At 42.4% G+C, this 24,642-nt stretch overlaps 1 protein-coding gene across 4 annotated transcripts; it reads left to right on the plus strand.

Moving 5' to 3' along the window:
- The first annotated feature begins 885 nt into the window (after positions 1-885).
- bcorl1 (BCL6 corepressor-like 1) lies at positions 886-22,012 on the plus strand. Of its 4 annotated transcripts, none has more exons than XM_034138423.1 (12): positions 886-1,052; positions 7,075-7,159; positions 7,256-9,841; positions 10,105-10,222; positions 10,530-10,985; positions 13,551-13,735; positions 13,961-14,227; positions 14,321-14,487; positions 15,309-15,454; positions 17,252-17,329; positions 18,325-18,496; positions 20,280-22,012. In XM_034138423.1, the coding sequence occupies exons 2-12, from the start codon at positions 7,154-7,156 to the stop codon at positions 20,620-20,622; spliced, it is 4,524 nt and encodes a 1,507-aa protein (XP_033994314.1). In that variant the 5' UTR covers positions 886-1,052; positions 7,075-7,153; the 3' UTR covers positions 20,623-22,012. The 4 variants fall into 4 exon arrangements, with proteins under 4 accessions (XP_033994314.1, XP_033994337.1, XP_033994323.1 ...); XM_034138446.1 differs by having other exon boundaries at positions 10,108-10,222; XM_034138432.1 differs by lacking the exon at positions 886-1,052 and adding an exon at positions 1,936-2,456.
- Positions 22,013-24,642: the final 2,630 nt, after the last annotated feature.

Genomic DNA, 24,642 nt, shown 5'->3' on the forward strand with positions numbered 1-24,642 from the left:
TGTACAGGTGTGTACGTATGTATATATTTTCTATATATTTGTATTTTATTCCTAGGGATTGTGAGAAACAGCATTTTGATCTCCCTGTCTGTATCACACCAACAGAAGATAAAGTTGACTTTTGACTTTGACTGATCTTTATATATACATGGGCTTCTTCAATCAGTGATCCACTACTAAAATAACAATCCATAGACCCATTATGAGACAACTGTCCACTAGGTACAACGTCCCCCCTGATGCAGCAACAGACCCCACGCTGCTTGTTACTATTGTGAGAGACATTTGCAGGCTTGCTGTTGGTTGGAAACAGCAGTAGTTATATCCTTATATCCACATATTGAATTAAGAGAAACTGTCCAACACCTTTGCAGCTTCCTGTCACAAATTCATACTGACAGCCTTCTCCAAAAATATTATACTGCACCTAACACAATACTATAAAAACTCAACCCCAAACTCTAGGATTGCGTGAAAACAAAAGCAGTTGATGTGATTGTTCCCAAAATAAAATATTATTATAAATAACACAATTGACTGTACAGGATGGTGTGAAGTCTTAAAGAAAAAATAAGTGTGTTGTTAAAAACATTTCTTTTAGTGTGACAGGTAAGCAGACTATATTGTTAAAGTAAACGCAGTCAGTGTAATTAGACTTGAAGACAATGTTACATTTTTTTAAGAGACCTCAACGCAGATCTTTGTTGAATCTGTTGCTGGGATACTAAACTCTGCCCCATAAGGACTATTTATGTGACTCCAGCGAAGTCCTCTGCAATTAAAGATTAAAACCCAGCGAGCACCAGTCTGTTTGTTATTCACCTGTAGGGCTTTACCCGGCGCTAGGACCCAGGGTGCGCGATTTTCATCTCCAGCTGCTGCAGACCGAAAACTGGCAATAAGGGAAGATCGCGAGGACAAGCCGAAATTGCATACTGTATTCCTTCTACTTCAAAATCACATCCCTGGCCCCACTCGGAAGCCTCTGTAGACAACAATAGCTTGTTGCTTGGTGTGCAGGCTGTGTGGCTGTACACGGCTCGGAGCGCAAGGTAAGACGGTGCAATACCATGCGATTACTAATAACAAAGGCGTTACGGGCGAGCAGGGGGCATTAAAGGGGGCATTGCACAACGCTATTGAGGGCGAGTTAAACTCTGCCAAACTTTGACCTGGATATGTGTATTTTCTTGTTGTCGCTGTCTTGCAGGAGCCACAGTAGTTGCGGTGATGTATCGCTGATATCCCACGGCATTATGTAGGATCGTGTCACATGTAGCCTATGGACAGCCAAGTTGTGTATCGAGATGACATACTTGAGTCTGCTGTCCATGCGTATCGGCTGTCCAAACGCCGACACGGAAACTGTATGAAGTGATGCGATTCATTTTCAGATATTTAACATCATCTGGACGGCACATCGGGCCATCCATTAACCTGGCAAACAAGCACATCACCCTTCAGTGTTTCTGTGATCAGCTGCCACCCTCCCTTCGTTTATTGTAGAATAATTCATTACTTATGCCAAGATGGAAGAATAATACGTTTGCTTTTTACTGAGCGTCCACCCCCCGCCTGACGAGCCTCGGGATTCATTGACCAGGTGAACCACGAACTTATACGGGACATCCTTGTCTCTGTAAACCATGGCGGCCTAAATAGGGTCGATAATCTCCAATATGACTCACAGATAAATGACCATGTATGCCCACTTTGAAGACGACAATCTTCAAAAATCCGGCCTGCGAAACAAACAACGTGCCTTCATCTGTGCTATCGCAGTTGTCATACTGCATGTGCGGAATACCACATCCCTGCTCGAGAGATTTATAAATGCATGCATAATAAGTTGTTTTAACCCCATTGCTTCAGACATCCTATGTCCTGTGAAACCAAAGTCGTCTGTAATTGGTGAAAGCCCCGAGCAGCCGGTCACTACCGGGATAGCTGCTGCGCGGTCGTTGAGGTCTCCGGGTTACCCCGGCTCAGACACAATGCGAGGTGTCAGCTGCCGACTTTGTGAGACTCCCGCTTTCTGCCGACCCCGTGCTGTACATCCGCGTTTCCCCTTTTACCAATCGGCGTTTTTTGGTTTCCCAATTTCACGTTTGGCCATCTGTCAACGACTTGTCTGCCTGCACGCAGCCATTACTGAGCGAATGGCGAAGGGCACACCGATCCACTCCGCGATAGGAAGGCAGCGAAATAGTTTCCGCTTGTAGGTTACTGCTCTCGGCGGATGGACAGGTTTGTTGTCCTACATCGCTTTCGTGGTGGGCAACAACACACAGATCGTGCATGGTAGTAAACAAACTCTCTGAGTCAGCCTCGCTGTGTGTGCACGGTTATTTCCTCACCACCCCAAGTGTTGAGAAAAGTAGGAAATGTGTTGGCCTAAAGGAGTGGACAGTGGACACATTGTAGACAGTATGGCCAACACTGCTTTCATGATTCAGGTAAGACAAGTAGCCTAATTACAGCAGAGTAACCTGTACTGCTAAACTGTGCCCAAATGTGATAGTTGCATATAGAGCTAAATATCTCGTGGATGTGAGTCAGAAAATGACACTTGAAACTTGCTATGACTGGAAGTTGCAGATGTGCTGTCATTCACATGCTGTCAAATATTAGCTGTTGGTCATCAGATATTATTTTACCTCTTTTGTCTTTGTTTAATATAACTTGTGTTATAGTCTGACTTCAATTAAATAAAGCTGGTTAAAGCTGTTCTCAAACGTGCACTTGTTAAAAGTAAAAAATATAGAAACAGTTGTAAACAGAAGTATTTTCAGTATAGGTTGAAGGCTATTGTTTTTATTAATAGGAGCAGATTATCTTGATATTGTGTACAGTCTGGTGGAGAACTAAAGACAATTCAAGTAGCTTTATACAGAGAAGTATTTTTGCTTTTAACTTAACTCCAGCCCACTTATGTGTAGAAAACTGTACATGAATCCAGTTAAAATCTGACCTGGTGATAACAGGAAATGTGATTTTGACACGCTGCACTGCAAGATGTAAATGACAGTAAACTGAGGATCCAGCACAGAGTTAGTGGCACTCTTTGTCAAAATGTGTGATTATCAGTGTTCTTGACAACAAAATGGCTTCACACCATCAAAACCTTGACTCGAACAAACCAAGGAAATCATAAAAAATCATATGGTTTGATTGGGCTCAGCACAGCTGGTCATAATCAATCATAATTAATGAGGGAAAAGTACCTTAATCAAGGGAGCAAAGCTGTCATGTCACTGCATGGTATGTCTTTTTATATATTTTCCAAGATAATTGTAGGTTTTTCGTTTTTTTTGTGAAAGAAAGTATATTTGAGGAGTTTGAAGATGAGAATCATAATATTGACTCTACAAATTCCTAATATCACTTTTGCTCTGCAAAAGAATGTGTAAATATCTTGTAAGCCAGTCTAGTAAAGGGAAAACACCAAAGATATTTTACAAAACAGCCTGCATGATTTCTGCTTCCAGGGCTTTGTTTATTTATTTATGTTTACAACTGAAGCTATATGGTGTAAGTTAAGTCAGATACATTGTATCACCACAAAAGGACCCACACTTAATGTTTGATGACAAGTCTCATGTAGTTATGGGTTTTGACATCCTACTCAGTAGAATCAGTAGAAGAGGCTTTACTGCTCCCCCATCTTCTCCAGGCTGCATCAGGCTGCAGCTTACAGCATGCAACTGGAGAGCCTCCAGCACCCGGAGTCTTGCTTCCTCGTGTTAATTCCCCTGCAACAGAAACCAAACCTCTCCCACCTTTTTTTGTATTTTAGCAATTCCGTTCAGCAACCATCACCCTCTGCTGTGACTCTGTTAATTGACCTGCCACTGAAACGCAAACATCCGAGCAGTAACACTCGGAGTCTGCTTTCGTTACCAGAAATACAGTTTATTACTTCGTTACCCCGAGAAGCCACTTCAGTTTTAGCGCACCGTTACACTCTTTGGTCGCGATCCCCCATTCCCCTTGAGCAGGCAGAAGCTCGCATTGCATGCCGGTACCTGCAGTCCTCACCCCTCCCAGCCTCTCCAGCGTCTAATCCTGGGCGTGGATAGCCCAGCACTACATCTCCCATGCTGTCACCGAGCACCCTCCTGCCCCTCTCTCCCTCCCACCAGACTGGAGATACGAACGGACTGTCTTGACTACCCCCCCCCTCCCCTCCCCTCCCCTCCCCTCCTCCTCTCTCCCTCCCGCCCCCCGGACTTTGAGAACCGAAAACCGTCGAGATTAGTGAGCAGCCGCGGACGGCAGAGGCGATAGGCTGGACCCGGCCGTATCCGAGTGGTGCCTGTAGCGTCGTCCACATGCCATCTGCACGAGCGGGTTGGTAACTGTTTGTGTCATTAGACATCTTTTATCTCGCCCGCTGATTAGCTCGGGAATTATTCAATATTTTGGACAGAGAGAGTCTTACAGGGGGGGACGGAGAGGAGAGGCTCGGTGGGTCGGGGGGCTCGGTGAATGCTTTTCAACGCCGAAGTGGTTCCGTCTGTCCACCGAAAGGGCCGATAGGAGAGACTGGAGCACTTCACATTAGGTCGGCCGGGGATAAATAACAGTAGCCTGCCTCAACATGTAAGCCGACGGAGTGAGAGGAGACTCCGCTGCGCAGGGAGCTTGAAACATACCCGTGGTGGTCAGTGGAGTTAAATATACTGTTTTCCCTCATTTTCGGTGACCACTCCAGCAGAACGATCCTGTACAATAAGTTGTGTCACCCCTGTGTTTTTGTTGTCCAGTTGGATACTTTGTTTCTTCCTATTTGCGTGTTACTCAGTGCATGGAATTGATTATTTGTTTGTTAAAACTGGCAGACTGTTACTTTGTCGCTGATGAAACAGCGTGATGGTGGTCAGGAGTTTTGTTTGTTTGGCTCTGCCTTGTGTTTTCTGTGTGGCTTTGCATTGATGTTGACTTACCTTATCGGACGGAGATGTGACACATTGCCACATTGTGTTGCTCCGAAGCAGCTGCCACTCGATGTGTGGAGAAACCTCCCATGGCTGTCACTTACTATAATATGCCCAAAACATCTATCTTTCATTTCCAAACAGTATCATCCATGTTGTCTGCGTTATTTAGGGTAATGTTTTAGAGGAAGTCAGGCTCCATGTGCAGTTTGTTCTCGTATTTGTTAGCGGATGCAGCGATGATCACCTGAGAGCCGCGGTTGCCATTCTCTCATTGTAGTCCCTCTCGCCATCTCCAGTGACAGAGAGCGACCCGGAGCTCTCCAGAGTTTTTTCGTGCTGATATTTACAACGGAGGATAGCAAAGTGTTACGCCACAACATGCATTGTGCACTTTCCCCCCCACACATGACATCGGGGTGTGTGTCTTTTGTGTCATGGGGCTGTAGAGGGATCTGCCCGGGCTGAAGTGAGCTACAACAGAACCGTTTGGTCCGGGCTGTTTTTCTCAGATGAAATGTCAGGCTTGACTTTGTTTTGTCTGAGCGGTGTTGCCCACGGCGCGTGTGCCGGACTACTGCATACATTTTAGTGGCCTACATCAGAGCTGATGAATGCAAATGTTGTGGCGGAGTAGACCGCGTATGATCGCAGCACAAAGACAAACTAGCTGTAAGCAACTGTTGTGCGGTAATGAATGCAGAGCCTCCTTGCACTGAGCGGTATCTGCATCGCTGGATCCCTTTCAGTCCGTGCTCGCAGATTCCAGCAGAGATTGGTGTGTCAGTCATTATGTGCATCATAGTCGTTATGTTTCACTGACTCCCGGATGAAACATTTTCCATTCCCCCAAAGCTTTGACATACATTTTTGCCTGTAGTCCCTTTTTGTAGTCGTCTAATTTACTTGCAGATGCGCTCGCCTGCGCTCACCTCTACCTATACTGTACGAGGGGCTCTGCTAGCGTGTGTATGAGAGTAGCCTACAGTAAATCCCATTTTTCAGATGATATCAGGATAGATTAAATGTTTTTGTATTGTTATTCACAAGCTAACCTGGTTAGAGTTCGTTGGGAAATAAATGATGTTGTGAGCATTAGGGAAGCAGTAGGTGAAACTTCATGTTTGATTGTTGATCACTCGGCTATTCAAACTGAATTCAACACAGGAACAAAAATCCAGTGATGGATAAGAAACACAACTTTTTCTCCATTGTCAAACTTTAAGTCTGTCGCTCACTATTAAAAGATAATTTTAACAGAAATACACTCGATTGCTTCATACTTACTGAGTGGGCCTATAGGGCCAGAGGGCACAAACTGGACTCTCCTCCTCTTTTGACTGTCATGAAGTCATAGGGCTTAATCAAATTGTTCTTTCCGGATGCTTTAATCTTGATTTATTTCTGATACAGAGTCTTTTCTAGTATTGATTTGTATATGTAATGTTACTCTCTCCTAAAACAACACAAGGTACTCATAGGCTGCAGTAAGATGCATAAAGTATCCACAATATTTTGTGGTAGAAAGGTTTGAAGTGATGTAGACAGCCCACATCATCTTCAGTGTGAATGAAATAGCTTAAACAAACGGCAAACCTTTGAGAGTTAAAGTTACCCTACAACATGCAGCGGAAAACACATGCAGATGGGGAGTGTGAAAGAGGTGATTTATTTGGGAATGTTGGACTTTTACGTGTCAGTGCCCGGCTCCTAATCTGTCTCTGTTTCAACTGATGCATTAGGTCTCATTTCACTTACGGATCAGACTATTTTTAGTCAAGATAATTCACACTCCAGATCGATCAAGTCTGACAAATTGTTAGTATTGTCTGCATGCAAACAAATGAAACCAAAGGGATCAAGGAACAAATATATTGTTCAGTTTATCACGCTTCTCTTTGCTACCCTAAATGGTTTTTATGCTCTGAGGAAATTGTAACATATCTTGCCTGGAAGCCTGTCGTAAAGAAGGGAACTTTTGTATTGCTACATTTGAGTTACTCTGAAACATTGAATGTTGCATAGAGTAGGCCGTGTTCATTCATGAAGGATCGAATGAAAGAATTTTCTGTAATTGTTATGAAAACGACACCAACGTGTATCACACTAAGTGTTCTTCTTTTTGTGTATTCTGCAGCTTATCACTGTATTTCAAGAAAAACTCTCACCTGACTGACTCCGCTACCCCTGAGGCATGTTGTGTTAAAGAAACACCTATGCAGGTAATTGTTTTTTCATTACAGTAAGATTACTAGATTAGATTATTATTTTCTCTTATCTAATCAACATTGGCCTCATGATCTTCTCTTATTACTCAGGTGGATCCTACACTAATGAATGTAGGGGATGGAGGCACGGTGAGCAGAGAGATCAGTGCTCCTAATAAAGCGTCTGCTAGTATGGTGGGAAATCCCCCCCAGACGCTACCCCCTGAGTTCAGAGGAGATGTTACCCTCAGTCAGCAAAACAAGACGACTCCAACAACAGACTGTAAGACAGCGAAAGCCTGCCTGGACACTAGCAATTACAACCACAGCCCTGAGCTTTCTCCGCCTCAACAGCCCAACAATGCACCAACGTCCGGCTCTGAGAAGAAAGCAGACAAAAGGGCAGAGGCTCCTAAACTCAAGGCTGATGGTGCTGGGGTCTTCCCCTCTCCTCATAGGTTAAGTGGCGTAAAACTCGGCCGGGAGGACTCACTCAACCCCTGTCACAGCAATGTGACATCCAGTAAGAAATCTCACCCGCAAACACAATCTGTTCAAAGTGTTCCCCCTGGGTTTCAGTGCTCCACCATGTTTAAACAGGTCCAGCCTGTTGCCTTCCTTCCCTCGACTAATTTTCCCTCCCCACTTTGTAAAATTACTCTTCCACCAGCATTGGGTCAGATAGCAGCATTGAGAGAAGCCACATCAAACCAGTTTCAGAAAGAAATTCAGCCTCAAAGCTCAGGTGTTGCAGGGACACCTCTCATGCGGACCTATCCCTTTCCGTTCTCGGTGGGCCGGACTCCAGCTGCAGAGAAAAAAGTCGGAACATTGTCATCCAAACTTAAATCTAACCATTCATCCACTAAAAACGCCAAATCTGTGGGAGAGCATAAGTCTTTAGCCTCAGTGGTGGCCTCACCAGCTATTGCCCTACCCTTGCAGCACCCATCATTAACTCCTGCAGCACCCACCCTCTACACACTGTCTCCCACTGCTGCCATTTGCTGTGGCTCTGCACTGGCCAGCATCACCTCTCAGAGCAGACTGCTCAACCATGTGGAGAAAGGCAACAGCATAGACAAGACTACCATGGGCTCTCTTAAAACGACGCCTCCCTCTGCTTCGGAGGACCACACAGCTTGTTCTGTTGAACCAAGGGATGTACCTCTTGATCTATCTGCTAAATCAAAACGTCCAAAATGCATAAATGACCCTCCAGTCACTATGATTGAGCCTCATAATAATGAATCAAATCAGAGAGATTTTCTAAACTCAAATAGGACTCATTCTACAAATTATAGCTCAGCTGTGCAATACCCTATCTTACCCAACACCCACAGAAATGGATCTCATCAAAAGCAAATAAGTAGGCCTCCGAATCACCAGGTCCCAGAGCCCAAACCAACCTGGAGTAAAGGATCTTCACAAGACTCCATCAAAAACATCCCCGGGACTTATGTAGGTGTGGCCAGCCCCATACTGGCTTCTACTCTACGGGGCAAAGACGGAAAGGGGGCTTTTGCTGATGAATTTCCGTCTTTTGCAAAGCAGGAGTTTATATCTATAATTGACCAAGGAGAGCATCTGGCCTCAGTAGGAAAGAAGCCATCCTGTATGATGAAGGGCAACCAACATGCGCACAGCACCAAGCATGTTAAAAACACCAGCACAGCCATAACTAAGAACTGTCCCTCTAAAGGAGCCCTCACCACTGCCCTGTCCAGCTCTACCAGTGCTCAGACTCCTCAGAAAGCTGGCAAAACAGCGGTGCCATTCTCCAACACTGTCGTCAGCCCGGCTTGGCAGCAGCCAACTCCTCTTCCACACCAACCCTCGTCTGCTCAGAGAAAGATCACACAAGGATCTCCGAAAACAAAAGGCACCGCAGCTTCGGAAAGATCCAAATTTCAGAGTGCCCATCACAGCCCGTCCAAACCTGAGGATGATAAGTGGGAGAGAATGAAGTCTCCCCTGTCTAACCTCGTGTCCATCGTAAAGCAGCAAACTCTCGAAACAACGGCACCAACAGGTGAGGGTGTTACTCAACTCTCACCTGTTGCATCAAGAAAGGCTGATGTTTTGAATCCACTCTCTGGGAGCCATGACACCCAATCTAAACACACTTTTGAATACCCACCATACTGGTCTGCTGAAGAGTGGACTGGTGTGCCATCTCAAGGGGATTCAACTCAAGCTATAAAGAGGCACGAGAAGGCAAATGCCACTGAGTGTTTGGACAATAATACGGAGTTAAACAGCAGCAAAGGAGAACATGTGGGACTGCAAGCGAAGCAAAGCCCCTCAAAGCCTGCTGGCAAGTCTCATCTCTTTGGGAGCAAAGCATCGACAAATGGGAACAGGATGGAGAGCAAACTGGCCCAGGTGTTAGAGGGGGAAATGTTGAAGAGAGAAAGTGGGGCGTCGGACAGTCCTCCCAGAGCAAAATTGGAGGGCATGGTTGCATCTATTCTTACAGGCCAGTGTGCGGCGGGAGGCGACAAGTTTGAGAAGAAAACAAACGGAACCAAAGAGGAGTCGCCAACCAAAGCAAAATCTTCTGCGGCCAAACAAAAGAAAACCAGTCCTAAGAAGCCAGAAAAAGAGAAGGCGGCAACGGACTCATCGAAAAAGGCTGCAGCAAAGAAAAAGCAAGACGCAAAAATCACTCCATCCAAAGTGTCTTGTCAAAAAAAGGTAAATTATCTCAAATGCATTTGGATTATTTCTTTATATCTCCCTTTGATTGCGTTTTAGGTAGATATTTTAGGTAGCAATCATGTTAATCTCGCCAAGATTTCATCTATTAATTTTGAGATACAGAGCTGCCTTTCTATGACTAATGATTTAACTCTAAAGGGCTTATTGTGAGTGTGTTACAAAGCTTTCTGTCACCATGAAAGCTTTGTGATCAATAGCATCCAATACAGCGTGCTCACTTTGTCCCCTGTGTATTCCAGCAGAAGAAACAATGTGCACCTGCGCTGGAGCAGAGTCCTTCGGCGGGGAAACTTTCTCCACCGAGTAAAGAGCCGACTCCGAGGGACAAGGCCGATCCACCAGCACGCAACAAACCAGGTACCATCTTTTGTTTTCTTATATATATGTGACATGAACAGCCCTGAAACGTTATTGCATTGTGGACTCATTGCTGATAAATGTCACATTTATAATGATACTTCAGTTGAATCCCACATTTGGCATTTCATTAAGCTTAAAAGTAGATCTCATAGTTCTCATTCTGGAAATAAATAGCCTGCAGTCAGCCTCAGAAGCAGACAGAAATTGTCGCACATATTGTCTGGATGGTGTTTTTTGATATGTCAGTCATACTTCTATGCATAGACACTTGTGAATGTATAACAATTCAATTTGATTAAATCAGTTACAGATAGCGGCGGCGGTGTTCAGAGTGCGGAGACTCCGGTGTCTCTCAATCGCTCGGCTGTATCCAGTAAAGAGTCCGACTCTACTGGAAGCTCCTTCACAAGACTGAGGAGAGGACGACGGCGAGCTGATGAGGCTCGACTCGACCTCTGGGGCTTTGCTACGCCTTCCCCTCCCCCCCCACAAATGCCTCCTCCCCCGAGTTCCCCGTCACCACCTGTGACTCCCGTGCAACCCGCCCGCCGTCCGAGAGGAAGGCCCCGCTCCAACCCCCTGCCTGAGAGAGTGTGTCAGAGCAAGGGGAAGACGGCCAGTGCAGAGTGTGACACGCCTGCTTCTAAGAAACGCCGGCGATGTCGTAGCAAAAAGTATCAGACTGGGGATTACATCACTGACAAAGACAAGCTGGAAGACGGAGAGCACCTTGAGGAATCTGACAGCGGGTTCCCAGCAGGTACGCACTTTCTCTCCGGAGATTAGTCGTTTTTAATTAACTGTTTCCAGCACAAGTGTTAATCACAAGTGCAGCTGTGAGTGACAGATGTGATCAAAATAATTTATAAAGTTTGTAGGATGCTTTTCTCTCTTTGCACTGTTGTTCAGGTAAACATGTAAAGACGTCTATTCAGAGCACCTAAAATAGAAATGGGCCTTTTGAACTATTGTTTGACACTTTTTAAAGACCAGATCACTAATCGATTGATTGTTATAACAATATAATACATATCAAGGCAGATAAATGATATTCCAAATGTTATGGTTAACGGCAGCTCATAGTGAGTTGCTGACCGTAACAAAACATCTGGTTGTGCTGGCCTCTAATGGGTTTTTGTCATTGTTTCTGACTTTATTCATAATATTATTTTATCTGATGCTATGAATTAGGGATGGGAACGATTAATCGAATATTCGAATATTCAAAATTATTCAGGTATTCGAATATGAGAATATGAGTTATGAATATCTTTATTGTCATTTTCTTTTTTGGGAGGGGTGCCTAAGTTGATTACATATGATCAAATGGAATAATTCAATGTATACGACAGTGCCATAGCTAAATGTGTCAGGTCTAAAGGTGTGTTTTGCTCCGCTCACCGGTCCCTCACAGCGGGCAGAGCTGCAGGTGCTGATCTCTCTCTCTCTCGCGTCCGGTTATACTTCACTTGCGGTTATGTCCAAATCCATCAGATCTAGCTAGTTCTAGCTAATGATATGGCTGCTGCCCCTCCCTACACGCAGATCACGCAGACTCAAACCTCATCTTATGCCCAAATTCCAGCTGAGAGGGTCTTCTCTACAGCTGGCCTGATTGTGAATCGCCTCCACACCCGCCTCTCCCCTGAGCATGTAGACATGCTCATATTCTTAAACAAGAATGAGTATTGAATAGCTGCATTCTGTGCATAGGCCCTGTTATAGGTTGTTGATCTCTGTTGTAAAAGGGTTACGTTACCCTAACCGGTTATGTTGTTCGTGTATGATCCCTCTTTAATAATCTTTTTTTTTTTTTTTTGTAAAACATTTTCCCACATTTTTTTTTTTTTATAGGATATGTACATTTCGGTTAATCGGTTAACCGTTTTTTTGGGGGTCGAATATTCGAATATACATTTGCTTTCAAATTCCCATCCCTACTATGAATCTGTACTGATGGTGGCAGCTCTGTCCTTGTCTGTGACACCGATTTCTGTCTACAGTTTCTCTTTAGAAATGTCTGTACAGAAAATACAATTTTTAATGTTTTTTGTAGATTCCCTTTTCAAGCATTTTTAATATGAAATAACATTATGGCCAGCTGACAAAGTTAAACATCGTGGATGCTCGTAACTTCCAAAAAAATTGAATAAATAAATATCATCTCAAAAACATTCATGCCTTTGTTTTTACCCTCAAAACCTTATCTAAATATATTGTTTTGATCAGCTTCTGATCAACAAAGGGGGGCAAAGATGGCAAGACCAGGAAAGAATTAAAGATAATACATTTAGAACTGAGGTTTCTATAATCCAAATTATTATAAAATGTTAAATAGACAATTAATATAGAAACAGAAAATTAATTTGTAAAAGGCTGTCAAATAGAAACCTTCTAGATTCTGTGTAAAGCTATTGAAAATGTTTGTCTTATTTGAATCCAATAAACTAGCAATTAAAACGGTTTGTTCAAAAGCAGATGTCCTTGCTGTTTTGAGTATCTATATTCAGGGTTGATTGCTCTAATTGTAAGTCGCTTTGTATAAAAGTATCAGCTAAATGAAATCTAATGAAGTGTAAAAATGGTACAAGGGTAAAGCATTATGAATAAAAAATAAATACATTCTGCGATACATTTACCATAATACAAATACCCAAGATAATGAAGACAGCATATGTACGCATATCTGTGTATATCCTTGAGGTGCCACCTGTGTGAGATGTGCACATCAGATACCTGTTACATCATCAGGTCTATATGTGAAGAATATGCAGAAATATGGCAAACATGAGTACAATATTGCAGAAAGCAGAGCAGAGTATCTCGCAGACAGCAGTCACCCTATTTCAGCCGATATGATGGCTAAGCTAAGGGCCATTGGTTCAGGAAGCACCATGCTGTCTGATGTCGCCACAAAACGGCCCCTAAAATATTCCGTTCTCCATGTTCGGCTTGGTAGATGAGCAAGAGCGAGAAGCTGCTCCATAACAGATCCACTATATGAAAGATAACATTTGAGATGATGAGATATTACGATTGTTTGTGGATTTTCAGTGTGTTTATATGTTTGGTACCTCTCAGCATAACCTCCAATCCAGAGGTGGAATTAACTAAGTATATTTACTCTAGTATTGCACTTGAGTACGCATTTGAGGAAATTGCACTTTACCTAACTACCCAACAGTTTATAGGTATATAGGATTTGTTCATTTACATTAAAGGACTTTAAACTTGTAGTCAAGTATTTTCACAGTGTGTAAATATTACCTTACTAAGTAAAAAATCTGAATACTTCTGTTAACACTGATCTAATTTCTAATTCCAGATCCACAGGCAGATCTGTGTCCGAGTCCCACAGCTAACAGTCCCGAGCCCCCTCCAAGGAAACCCTCGTTCACTCGCTCGGGCTCGATCCGCTACCAGGAGAGCGAGGTCTCACCGGAGGGCAATGACAAGCCTGCAGGGAAGAGGAAGTTCAAAAGCAAGCACTTGGGTGATGATGAGCAAAAGGTAAGTCCTTTGCTGAGGTTGCTTGTTAGATTACAGTTCATTTTAAACCATACAGGGGTGATAGGAATAAACTACAATGTGCCATGAATATATTAGCTTACAGTGCCCCCCTGTGGCTAGATAACTGCCATGTGTGTCACATTTATGATGGCAGCTGGCTTTAAAGAAGAGTGGAAGTCATTGCCTTAACTGTCACACACTCTAATCAATACATCTATATTTCAGATTAAGACCAAACGCAGCAGCTTGGGCAAGCGTGCAGCATCACTTCCCCTGGAGGATGATGGTGCGGATGTCAAAAGAACAGAAAGCCCCCCACCAACTCCAAAAAGTTTGCCATTATCTCCATCAACTAAGAAAGGCTCGTCGGGCAGAATCAGCGGCTCTGAGTCTCCGCCCAAAAAACCTGTTCCTCCAGAGGTCCGTCGGCTGATTGTCAATAAAAATGCCGGGGAGACTTTGCTGCAGCGGGCCGCACGCTTGGGCTATCAGGTAAAACCCACTTGTTTAGTATTGCTAACATAAATGTTACTCCAGCAAACTGCATACCTTTTTGAATCATAATGTGCTTCCTCTGCTCTACAGGATGTGGTTCAGTACTGTCTTGAAAAGGACATCAGGGAGGTAAACCGGCGCGATAATGCCGGTTACACGGCTCTCCATGAGGCGTCCTCCAGAGGCTGGACTCAGATCGTCCAGATGCTGCTGAAACACGGCGCGGACGTCAACTGTAGCGCTCAGGACGGGACACGGTGAGGCTTCATGGGCACGGTCCACAGTGTTAGTTTTAGTTAGTTGAATCCAAGTTGAATTTAAATATATATATTTAGTTTATTAGCATAATATGCTTATAATGAAACCTCCTTCCTAGGATTTACAATCATAATAAAATGATGAATGAATATTTGTTGAGAAAGTTAAAGTGAGTTTTATCATGGGTGTGTATGTGTTCACCTTGGAAACCGCATGTGTAACTAAACAATCAGCATCTGTCATATCTTACAGTCTTTGTTGAGCTTTCTAAAATATGAAGTGGTTGTATATTGCACATATATGTAGTTGACCTTAATACATGTAATGTTAATATCTTTTTAAAGGAGTTGTGCACATTTTTTATTTAAACATCCTCAAAATGTGTCTTGTTATGAAACTCACTCTCCTGAAAAGATACACTCTCTACAGGTGGTGGGAGCAGTAATGAGCAAAGTGACTGACTCACTGTGCTCCTTAAACAGAGAACACTGATTGTCCAAAAGAGGTTTTTTTGTAATGCCATTTGACAGCTAACATTTACTCGGGTCCTTGTGTTGATTCTAGTGGTGTGCTGCTGGTCTATTCTAATGAATTCATTAAGCAGGGAAGGAGTATGACCATGCAGGCATATAGAAATAATCTTTAAGTTGTGGTGAACATATTGTATTTTTCCAAGATGTGACCATGTTGAGGATTATATAGTGGTTGCATATCTTGGTCCGATGATTTTAAAGTGGTAATACTTCACATACAATCTGATATGCCGAGTGCTCTGAAGTTTTATAATTGCTGAAAGACATTTTGTGTGTTCCTCCTTCAGGCCGCTTCATGATGCCGTAGCGAGTGATAACCTCCCCATCGTCTGGCTGCTCCTGAACCACGGTGCAGACCCCACTCTGGCCACCTACTCTGGACACACTCCCGTCATACTGGCTCACAGCCCCAGCATGAAGACCTTCCTCACAGGTAGTTCACCTTTTTTTATTAACCTCCTTCTCAATCAGTAACTATGTGGATAAATAAACATATTTTTAAATGGTTAGATACCTCATTTTTCACATTAGCCTCAAACACTTCCGACACAATGACACCACAGCAGTAAAGCTGCATTAGGGATAATTGAAACGATACATGAAAATAAATAATAAAACGGAGTATTTGCCAACATTACAGTCACTCATCAAACAACAACACATTAATAAGCTCTGCGCCAACTCCCACTACACATCACATTTTGGCACAGTCAGCAATAAACAGCTTGCATGCAGCATACATGAGAATACTAAATGTTATATCCACACAGAGATGTCTGAGCCACAGATTGTTTTTGTTGTCTCATATCGGAGTTTGGTTGTTCAAAATGCTGTCCTACTGAAAGAAACAGGAGCTTTAGCCGCCGGACTCGAGTTAAATGTCACCGTAGAGCTGCCTTCCACTGGTTTTACGTTCAGAGCAGCACAGTTAATATTATCTCTCCCTGAAGACTTGTTAATGGATTGAGTTGAGAATGCTCTTCATCAAACCACTTTACTGTGACTTATTTGACCCTTTCTCACCTACAGTGTTATCCCTACTTTAAACTTAGCTGCTGAACATGTTACAATTGATAATTATTGGGGTGTAACAAAAAACAATCTGAGTTGTATTCAATCATCTACAAGAGCACTTTAAGAACACTGAAGAAAATGTACTTTATACATTATTATCAAATAATTTAACAACAAAAAAGACCAGCCTACACTGTGATCGGATTTTTTGCATTCTCATGTTTGTTAGCAGCCGTCCTCAGAGCGCTGCAGGCTGGGGGTTTCAGAACAAACACACCCCTCATCATCAAGACAGGCAAAGTGATTCATTACACATCCGGCCTCCTGGAACATTTCCTCGATATTGGACCCTTTAGAAAATCTTCAACCCAGCTTATTCTTGGATAGTTTTTAGCTCTTATGTTGCCGCCATTGTTGCTAGTGCTGCACAGTTTTAGGGATCTTTCCAGGTTGTGTTGAGTGTTTCTGTCTCTATTAACTTGACTGTTGCATCAGTCTTTAGTGGAGTATGTCAGTCACATCATGGATCTCAGGTAAATACAGAGATGAAGGCTCGGGAACTAACGCAGTAATGGTATTTGTAGGGATTTATCATTTGTATTTACATTTAAAGCTTTTTTGGTTTTCAATGAATGTCTCTCCTTTTGAATGGCATCATCAGTCATCAAAATAAATCTTACTGTTAATAGTGGGGATATTTGAGTGCTGCTATCTTTGAATGCTTCAGACGTGTGCCTCCTTTTTCTGTGAGGAAAGCAGGAGAGCCATCAGGGTTTTTACTGCAATGACACTTTTGAAAGGCTAAACGCTTACAATTATGGATTCAGGCAGAACATGTCATTGGATAAAAACATGTTTCGGAAATGTTCAGTAAATGTTTCCTTTTGGATTTAATTACACTGTTATTAGAGTTACTTGAAATGTTTGGATCGCACAAGTTGGAAAGAATCAAACGCAGACAACACTGTAATCTAATTCTAACAAATAGAATAATACAAATTAAATTATTGTAGCCTAATCGTTGAGCTTTGAACTATTCATTACAACCCTGGCTTTTTGTATTGTCTATTGTTTTCAGACAACCATCCCAGTTATCCAAACAGTCAGACAAGTTGACACATATTAATGTGAAGCCTTGTCTTTGTTTCTTTAAGATTTAAACATGATGCAGATCCAAAAGTGTTGACATGTACACTTTTTTATTTTTTCCCCACAGAATATTTCACAGATCTGGAAGGCCGCAAAGAACCAGATTCCAGTTTACCCTGGGATTTCTTCAGTAGCTCCCTGTTCGGTAAGAAACTTTGAAATCAGGATCTGTTCTCGATCAAAGAAATATTCTGATTCCTCCGCTGGCCATGAGGAAGTCGAGATGAGGCTTGTTGCAGCGATGACCGCTGCAGGAAAATTATTATATATTATTATTATTCTAGCTTGTAGGCCGGGCTGAGGCTCGGCACCGTGATATGGAGAGATGTTGGTTAGCGTTGTGAGCCGGCATCAGAGTTAAGGGCCACAGGGAGCCAGTTCTCCAGGGGAGGATAAGGCGGATTAGAGCTGCATGGAAGAGAGAGAAAGTAAACTGCAACTTTCTGGATTAATTGTAGAGGCAAAAACATGTTGGTATTGTGTAATTAAACTTTGATGTCACCCACAATAAGGATAAATATGTTATTTTTCTTCAATATATTAATTCTAAAAAATGTTTAATGTTCTCCGGCTAGTGGTGATACAATGCAATTTATTTTATAACTGTCAATTAAAACTGTCAACTAAACAACTAATTTATTCTCCATAATTAAATGATTTTAATCTCCAAAATCAGTTGCGTGTACTGAGCAATAAGTTGTTACAGTAGATTCAGCTACAATACTTCCCTTGGCAGATTTCTTTGGACACAAAGTGATTAACCTATCTTTCAAATTATCCACTTCTCTAATACTTGATCATTTGAGACGTCAATATTACATGTAGGCCTGTGTTGCTGACACAATTAGGCAGAAACTACATATTGAGAAATTAATCCTCCAAACATGTGGCTTTTAGCGTAATTTCCATATCCCTATGTCTATGTAGAGTGTAATCCACTTCAAGCTGCGACTGACACCATAAAGTTCTGTTCCTTTAAATGATCACAGCTCAACCAGATGTAATGTGGTTGTTGTGAGCAGACTGTCCACTAGAGGGCGTCTGAACCCTGAGTATCAATGCAGCTCAGGGTCAAACCTCCAGGGTGTCTGCTGCTCTGTGCCTCACCTCCCTCACCCCCTCCCTCCCTTCTCCTCACAGAGACGGAGCAGGAGCCGTGCTGGGACTTCCTGTTGTCTGAGGAGCATCAGGATCTGGAGGAGGAGGCACCAGGAAAAACTGATCCCGACTCGGACAAAGACTGCCTGGTGTTTGAGTTCTCCTCCGAGCCTCTCTTACCCTGCTATCATGTGCAGGTGTCACTAACCCAAGGGTGAGTTTCCAAAAATATAATCTGTAAAAATGCCATCAGTTTTTAATCTGGATGCAAAAAGACACCAACCCCCAATACCCCAACATGGTCATCATATTTAGCTTTCAAACAAGGATGATTTGTGGGTTGCAAACCTCCCTTCTGAGATGCAACTGTTAAAATGCCATCCATTTAAAAAAAATCAACTCAAATACATTTTCACTGTGCACTCAATGTTTATGTGAATTCAGCTGAATGAAGCTCTGATGGTAGCAGGTAGTGATAGCTCTGACTCATGACTGCAATACATCAACAGTTTCATAGAGGCGTGTTTTCTCAGCTTCCAGTGAAAAGAGAATCACACACAGTGGAGTGCTGTTTATACTTACACCTTGTCTCCTGATAATATACCAACATCTTCACCGGCGCAGTTTGTTAGTACACATATACTCGTGCACAAGTGTGGGACGATGAACATTAGACAAATATCGACAACAGTCGGTTAAGAAGTTCTGCACTGTTTAGCATTGGTGTTTCATCACAACAGTCATAAGTTAATTAGGGTACATCAAAGACTTTCTAACTTCTAACAAGCCCCCGCTGTGTCCCGATTTCAAGTGATACTTCAGTGATTTATCGTGGTACTTTTATAATGTTGGAGAACTTGCAAGTTCAGAGGCCAAGATAGCATGGTCTTTTTATCATGGCGTTTGTATCGTGGCATTAATATTATGGCGTTTATATCATGGTGTTCTCTTTTTGGTGTGGGTCAAGCTCCAACACTGCTGGGTTCTACAATTCTCGTAATGTAACCGAATATTGAATTAAAGGAGAGGTGTCATGCTTTTCCGGTTATTACCCGTCCCCTTGTGTGTTATGAAGATTTTTATGCATGTAAACGGTCTGCAGATTCACAAACCCTCTAAGTACACCCTGTAGCGAGTAAAACTCTAACACAGAAAATACCTCCCCAAAACGCCTCGTTGGAGATACGTCATTGTCCATTTGATTTTTCCGGGTACGGCATGATGTCATGCCGTACCCGGAACGAAATGGACCAATCCGTGGAGCCGTTACGTTACGTCCGCGGAGCCGTTACGTTAAGCCCCCGCTGATTGGTCTAAATTGACCAATCCACGGACTTCCTCACACACAGGCAGCTCTGCTGATTTCTCCTCCCTGGCTGCAGGCTGATAACAGACAAATTCTCTCTGCAGACCCATTCTCACAGCGTTTATCAACCTTTTTCTTACTCAATATCAAGCCACACTTATTGTTTTTACTTCGGCAGTGACTTTGTGTGTGCTCAGGATGAGTTTGGCTGTGTTTCGCTATGTATCCTAAACAAGGAAACAACACCTCCACGGAGCTCAGCGCGATTCACAACGTCCCGACCAATCAGAGCACACTGTGCTCACAGGGAGGGTGGGGGCTGGAGCTATTGGAGCTACAACGAGCCGTTAAAGGCAGAGAGTGAAATTCAGTGAATACATGTAGTTTACAGAGATGCTGTATGAGAAACCAATGTGAGTTTGGAAAAATGCACAATATAAATCTATTCTAGTATACCTCAACAATGGAATTATGATCAGTGGAAATGGCCATGACACCTCTCCTTTAAAGGTTCTCACTGCCAGTTTATATTGAATAACTTTGTTTAAAATGGGCCTGTAAATGAATCAGTCCTGAACTTTGAGAGGAGATCATCAGTCTGTGGCTTTCATTAATGTGTGGGAGGAAATGTGCTAATTAGAGTATACTACTAATATTGACTAACTTATATTTCCTTATTTCTCTCTTGCAGCTTTTGCAACTGGTTCCTCCTGACGGACGTCCTGAAGCGTCTGAAGATGTCGGCACGGATCTTCCGGGCGCGCTACCCGCAGCTGGAGGTGGTGAACCTGTCTCGCACTGAGCTCTCAAAGCAGGTCTCGATCAGCCAGGTGAGCGCCGCCTTGGCTTCGCCTCAAAAAGGCAAAAACAAGGACAAGGAGGAGGAAGAGAAGGAAGAGGAAGATGAGGGACTTGTAGATCTGGTGCGATGTGTACCAGAGCTCCAGAGACTCCTGGGCTCCTCCCTCCACATCCTGACGGAGGATGAGGAGCAGGAGACGCTGATAGACACGGGGAAGCATGGCAGCCGATAGCCTCCCTATCACAGCACTCTTCAACGTGTCAACTGTTGTCAACCCGAGTCCTTCCTGCCAGCAGCAGCCAGAGGAAACCTCTCCGTCCGATGTCACATGGGTCAAGGGTTTTAACTCCAGTCACGACACTCCACCTCTAACCTTTGACCTCAGACAGAAGGTGATTAAGTGATCACAAAGACCTGCACATGGGAGTGGTCGGTGCTGGAAAGCAGCTTTCAGGTTCCTATCTATAGGTATATTTGAATACACAAACTATTGAGCAGACCTTTTGTATTGATCATGTATGTACATGGTAGTGTATATGTATATCTTGCCATCAGGGTTAAAACATTTGGTTATATAAATGTATTCTAGTGGCAAAGGACGAATTATGTTTAGGTTTTTTTTTGTTCCTGAGGAAAAGTATTGTTTTTCTTCGATGGGATACAAACCAAGGCTTTTATCTTGGTGAACTCTTGGAGCTAAGACTTTAAAGTCAGGGAGGCCTCTGGCCCGGATGGTCCTCTGTCAACCTGGGAGACCTGGAGACCTGCAGAGAGAGACTACGGCACATAATACTCAGACACAATCATTTCCATTGTTACCCTCTGTTTCATTTTTCACTTTGTGAGATCATTACCGGACAGACCTAAGTAGCTTATGATGTTTCTTTTTCCTTGACATTTCACAAAGTCAACGCAGGCAGCGCTGAGCCGTCCCTGCTCGCAGTATGAAATCATGTTTTTTTGGACCTTGAGATTAAGAGTTTGTTTACAGAGTTGGACAGATGGCAGGGCTCTCCGGTCCCCAGGTTGCACTCCTCATGAACTCATACAGAATCCTGTGGATCTCTCTCAGAGGAAAAGTAGTCCCATCTCTGCGTCCAGAGCCCTCTCAACTGCAGCCACATCCTGATATGGTGTCCCCAGATCCCAGAGTGCTTTGTGTTGCAGTGTTTTATTTACACTGTTTGTTGTGCTTAATTTAATAGTCATTAATATATTTGACCTCTTGTGTATCGGACGAGCCTGTCTATGAAAGGAGTTGCTTTGTATGGTCGGTGCTTCATTTTGAAATGTACTTATTATTAGGATCCCTTTATTCTGAGATTTTCCTCCCTCATTTAAGAACAGTATTTCTCAACAAAAAAAGCTAAAGTACAGTTTTATTGTACTGGTGCTAAGACAGATTTTGTGTTGACAATCAATGATGTTTTGGTTTGAAGTCACAAACTAATAAAAGATATTTAAGATGAAGAGACTTAAGGTGTAAAGAAAAGTATAGTTTAGTTACAGAAAACGGGATACAGCACGACTGAAAGACTGAGCAGTGTGTGAAGAGCCTTTTATTTGATTCTTTTTTTAAGAAATCAACAAGAATAAAGCATGATTGTAAATCATCGTTATTATCTCTTTGTTCTGTCAATTGGATTATTATAATGATTGCTGAATTGAATATTTGCGGGAATCTCCCTCAGGCGTCTTTCAAATGATTGCTTATGCCACAGACATTTCACTGAATACATCTTAAATCAGAGATCATTTGCCCCTCAGAGAAAATCGAACAAAGAACCACGAGATTAATCTTTGCTGTATCTGAAGGAAACCTTTTATATTTAAATCAAATACGCTTTATCGCACAGTAGGGTTTGGCAATATGATGAGTAAATACCGCTATTGTTCGTCTCAGTGGAGTGATGATCTGTACGTTATCAAAGGTTCAATTATAGCCTGGTACCTCTGTTGTACACCATCCTTCTTATTACTCTAATGCCATGGAACCACACTTTCTCCACTGCGGAGTCACGTCAAAAGGAAAAAAATATAGGACAAGTACGTTAAAACAACTTCATTTTATAATTGCCTTATGGGAAAACATAGAATTAGCACTGTGTTCCCTGCTCCCACATTTATTTTTCATATATTGTAACATTTTGAACAATCAGATGTCATATAAAGGGTTTAATGTTGACTTCATTAAGGTTGGGAATATGCTTGAATTAGAATATAATCTTCTTTAAAAAAGTAGTTAAAGTTGATTTGAAAATAATCTAGTGTTTATCTCATTTGCAAAAGGAATTTTCTTGTGATTGTCCTTCACAGCTGTGTAAATCCTCTGTAACGCTCAACATTAGGAAGCATTACATTGTCATGATTAAAGTTAATATGGACAGCTTATTACACTAACAATCTGACAATATACTCTGATTGCTGTGGCCATGAAAACATTTGATTTTCACAACTAAATTGCATTTAGTAACAACGAAGATGTGATGATGGCGGTTGTGAGAGTCTGGGAAATGTGGTAATTGCCTTTAATGTAGAATTAATGAGAATTTCCTGATAATGAGAAGAGTGATATAAAATATTGTGCAACAGGTAAATAACATACTTCTATTTATTCATTTAAATGTCTCTAGGGTATGGTGTGAGCGTCATGTGATGTTTATGCCTGAAAAATACCGGATTATTCACAGCATTTTGAAAACCCTCACGAAGCAGAGAAAAGTGTCTGCTCCTGTCGTGATGTAACCGGTTTGGGCCAGCAGAGTTTTCTCTTGTTTTTTGGATGTGCATACTTTTGTTTGTCTTAATAATCAGATGAATGTTGACTAAACAAATCTCATTTCAAGGTCCACTTACTCGCTTGTTTTGGAGCCTTTACCAGCCTCACAGAGCCTTTACCATCAGCAGAATGTCTTGTTGAGATTGTCTTCTTCTCTGCTGGCTAGAATAAGTAACTCTTCCTCTTATAAATGAAATGTTTAATTCATAAACACAATCTTCATGACACAAAGTGGTATCGCCGCTACAGCCTTACATGGTCTGGTCGCTAAAGTCTAACATAAATATTGCTGTGTAACAGATCACTGCGTCACTTCTCTGTCATCGTGACCTTCCTGTAGGTGTGTGGCTACAGTAGGATTTAGTATTTATAGTTTGACTCTAAGCCAACGAGGATAAGACGTGTTAGAGGTTCTCAGAATCTACGTGCACGTACAAGCTCAATGTACTGATAGAGACTGTGATTCAGTAGAAATCTCCAAAAAAAAGGAACAGTTTGTGAACCTCTGGGTCGAGATGGTTTTTGTGCAAGATCAAAAATGATGATCGGAAATGTTTGAGTTACTAAATGCCTTCTGAAAACTCAGACATACAGTGTTGTCTGAAAGTATTTTATCCACTAGGGGGAACCAATGACAGCGACTCCGTTACTATTCAAAGTGAAATGAGCAAATCTGCTGCCTCTTTGACTTCCTGTATCTGATCTCAGTGAGCTCAAATACTAGTGTCTACTATTTCACCTCATATTGTAATATAAATGTTTTATTATCCTACAGATGACCTTGAGAGCTCTTGCCTGGTTTCAATTGTACTTGTGTGTAAAACTGGACTGTTGGATTTCTTGATCAACAGAAAAATATCAGCCAATAATTTTAAAACTGAATATCTTTAGGTTTTCGACATAAAAAAAGGCATTTTATGACATCACTTGCAAACTAAAATAGACTTGTTTTCTGAAAATGTATGGACCAAAGGGATAATCTAATTATAATTGGCCGATACTGAAAATGTTTGTTGGTGGCAGCTCTATTTTGTACCTATAATATTACGTCAATATTTTCTCACGCGTACATAGAGTACCTCAGGGCTCTGTTCTTGGCCCGCTGCTCTTTTCTCTGGACATCTCAGCTGTCAGCTTGATATTGAGATGGCTGAAATAATTGTTCTTATGTTGCCAGTCCACAGCCGTACGTTCCTGTTTTCATATATCCCTGTCTATAAAAACCACTGCTTTTGAACAACCATCTGTTGTTTGTGTCCCACAAGCACCACCGTCTGTAATGGAGGTTTCTCTGTGCTTGCATCATCATCTCTCTTTTTCCTGCCTACTGTTGCATCTTTTTCTTGATCTGGGTTTGTTTGGTGTTTTCCTTATCTGAAGCAACGGAGCCTCATGCAGCGAAGTAACAGAGCTGAACACCAGTCCATCATGTGAGACATGTTTCAACTTCTGTTTATCTGCAGGACGGCTGTT

Source organism: Trematomus bernacchii, unplaced genomic scaffold (genome assembly GCF_902827165.1).
Source record: "Trematomus bernacchii unplaced genomic scaffold, fTreBer1.1, whole genome shotgun sequence".
NCBI classification, from domain to species: domain Eukaryota; kingdom Metazoa; phylum Chordata; class Actinopteri; order Perciformes; family Nototheniidae; genus Trematomus; species Trematomus bernacchii.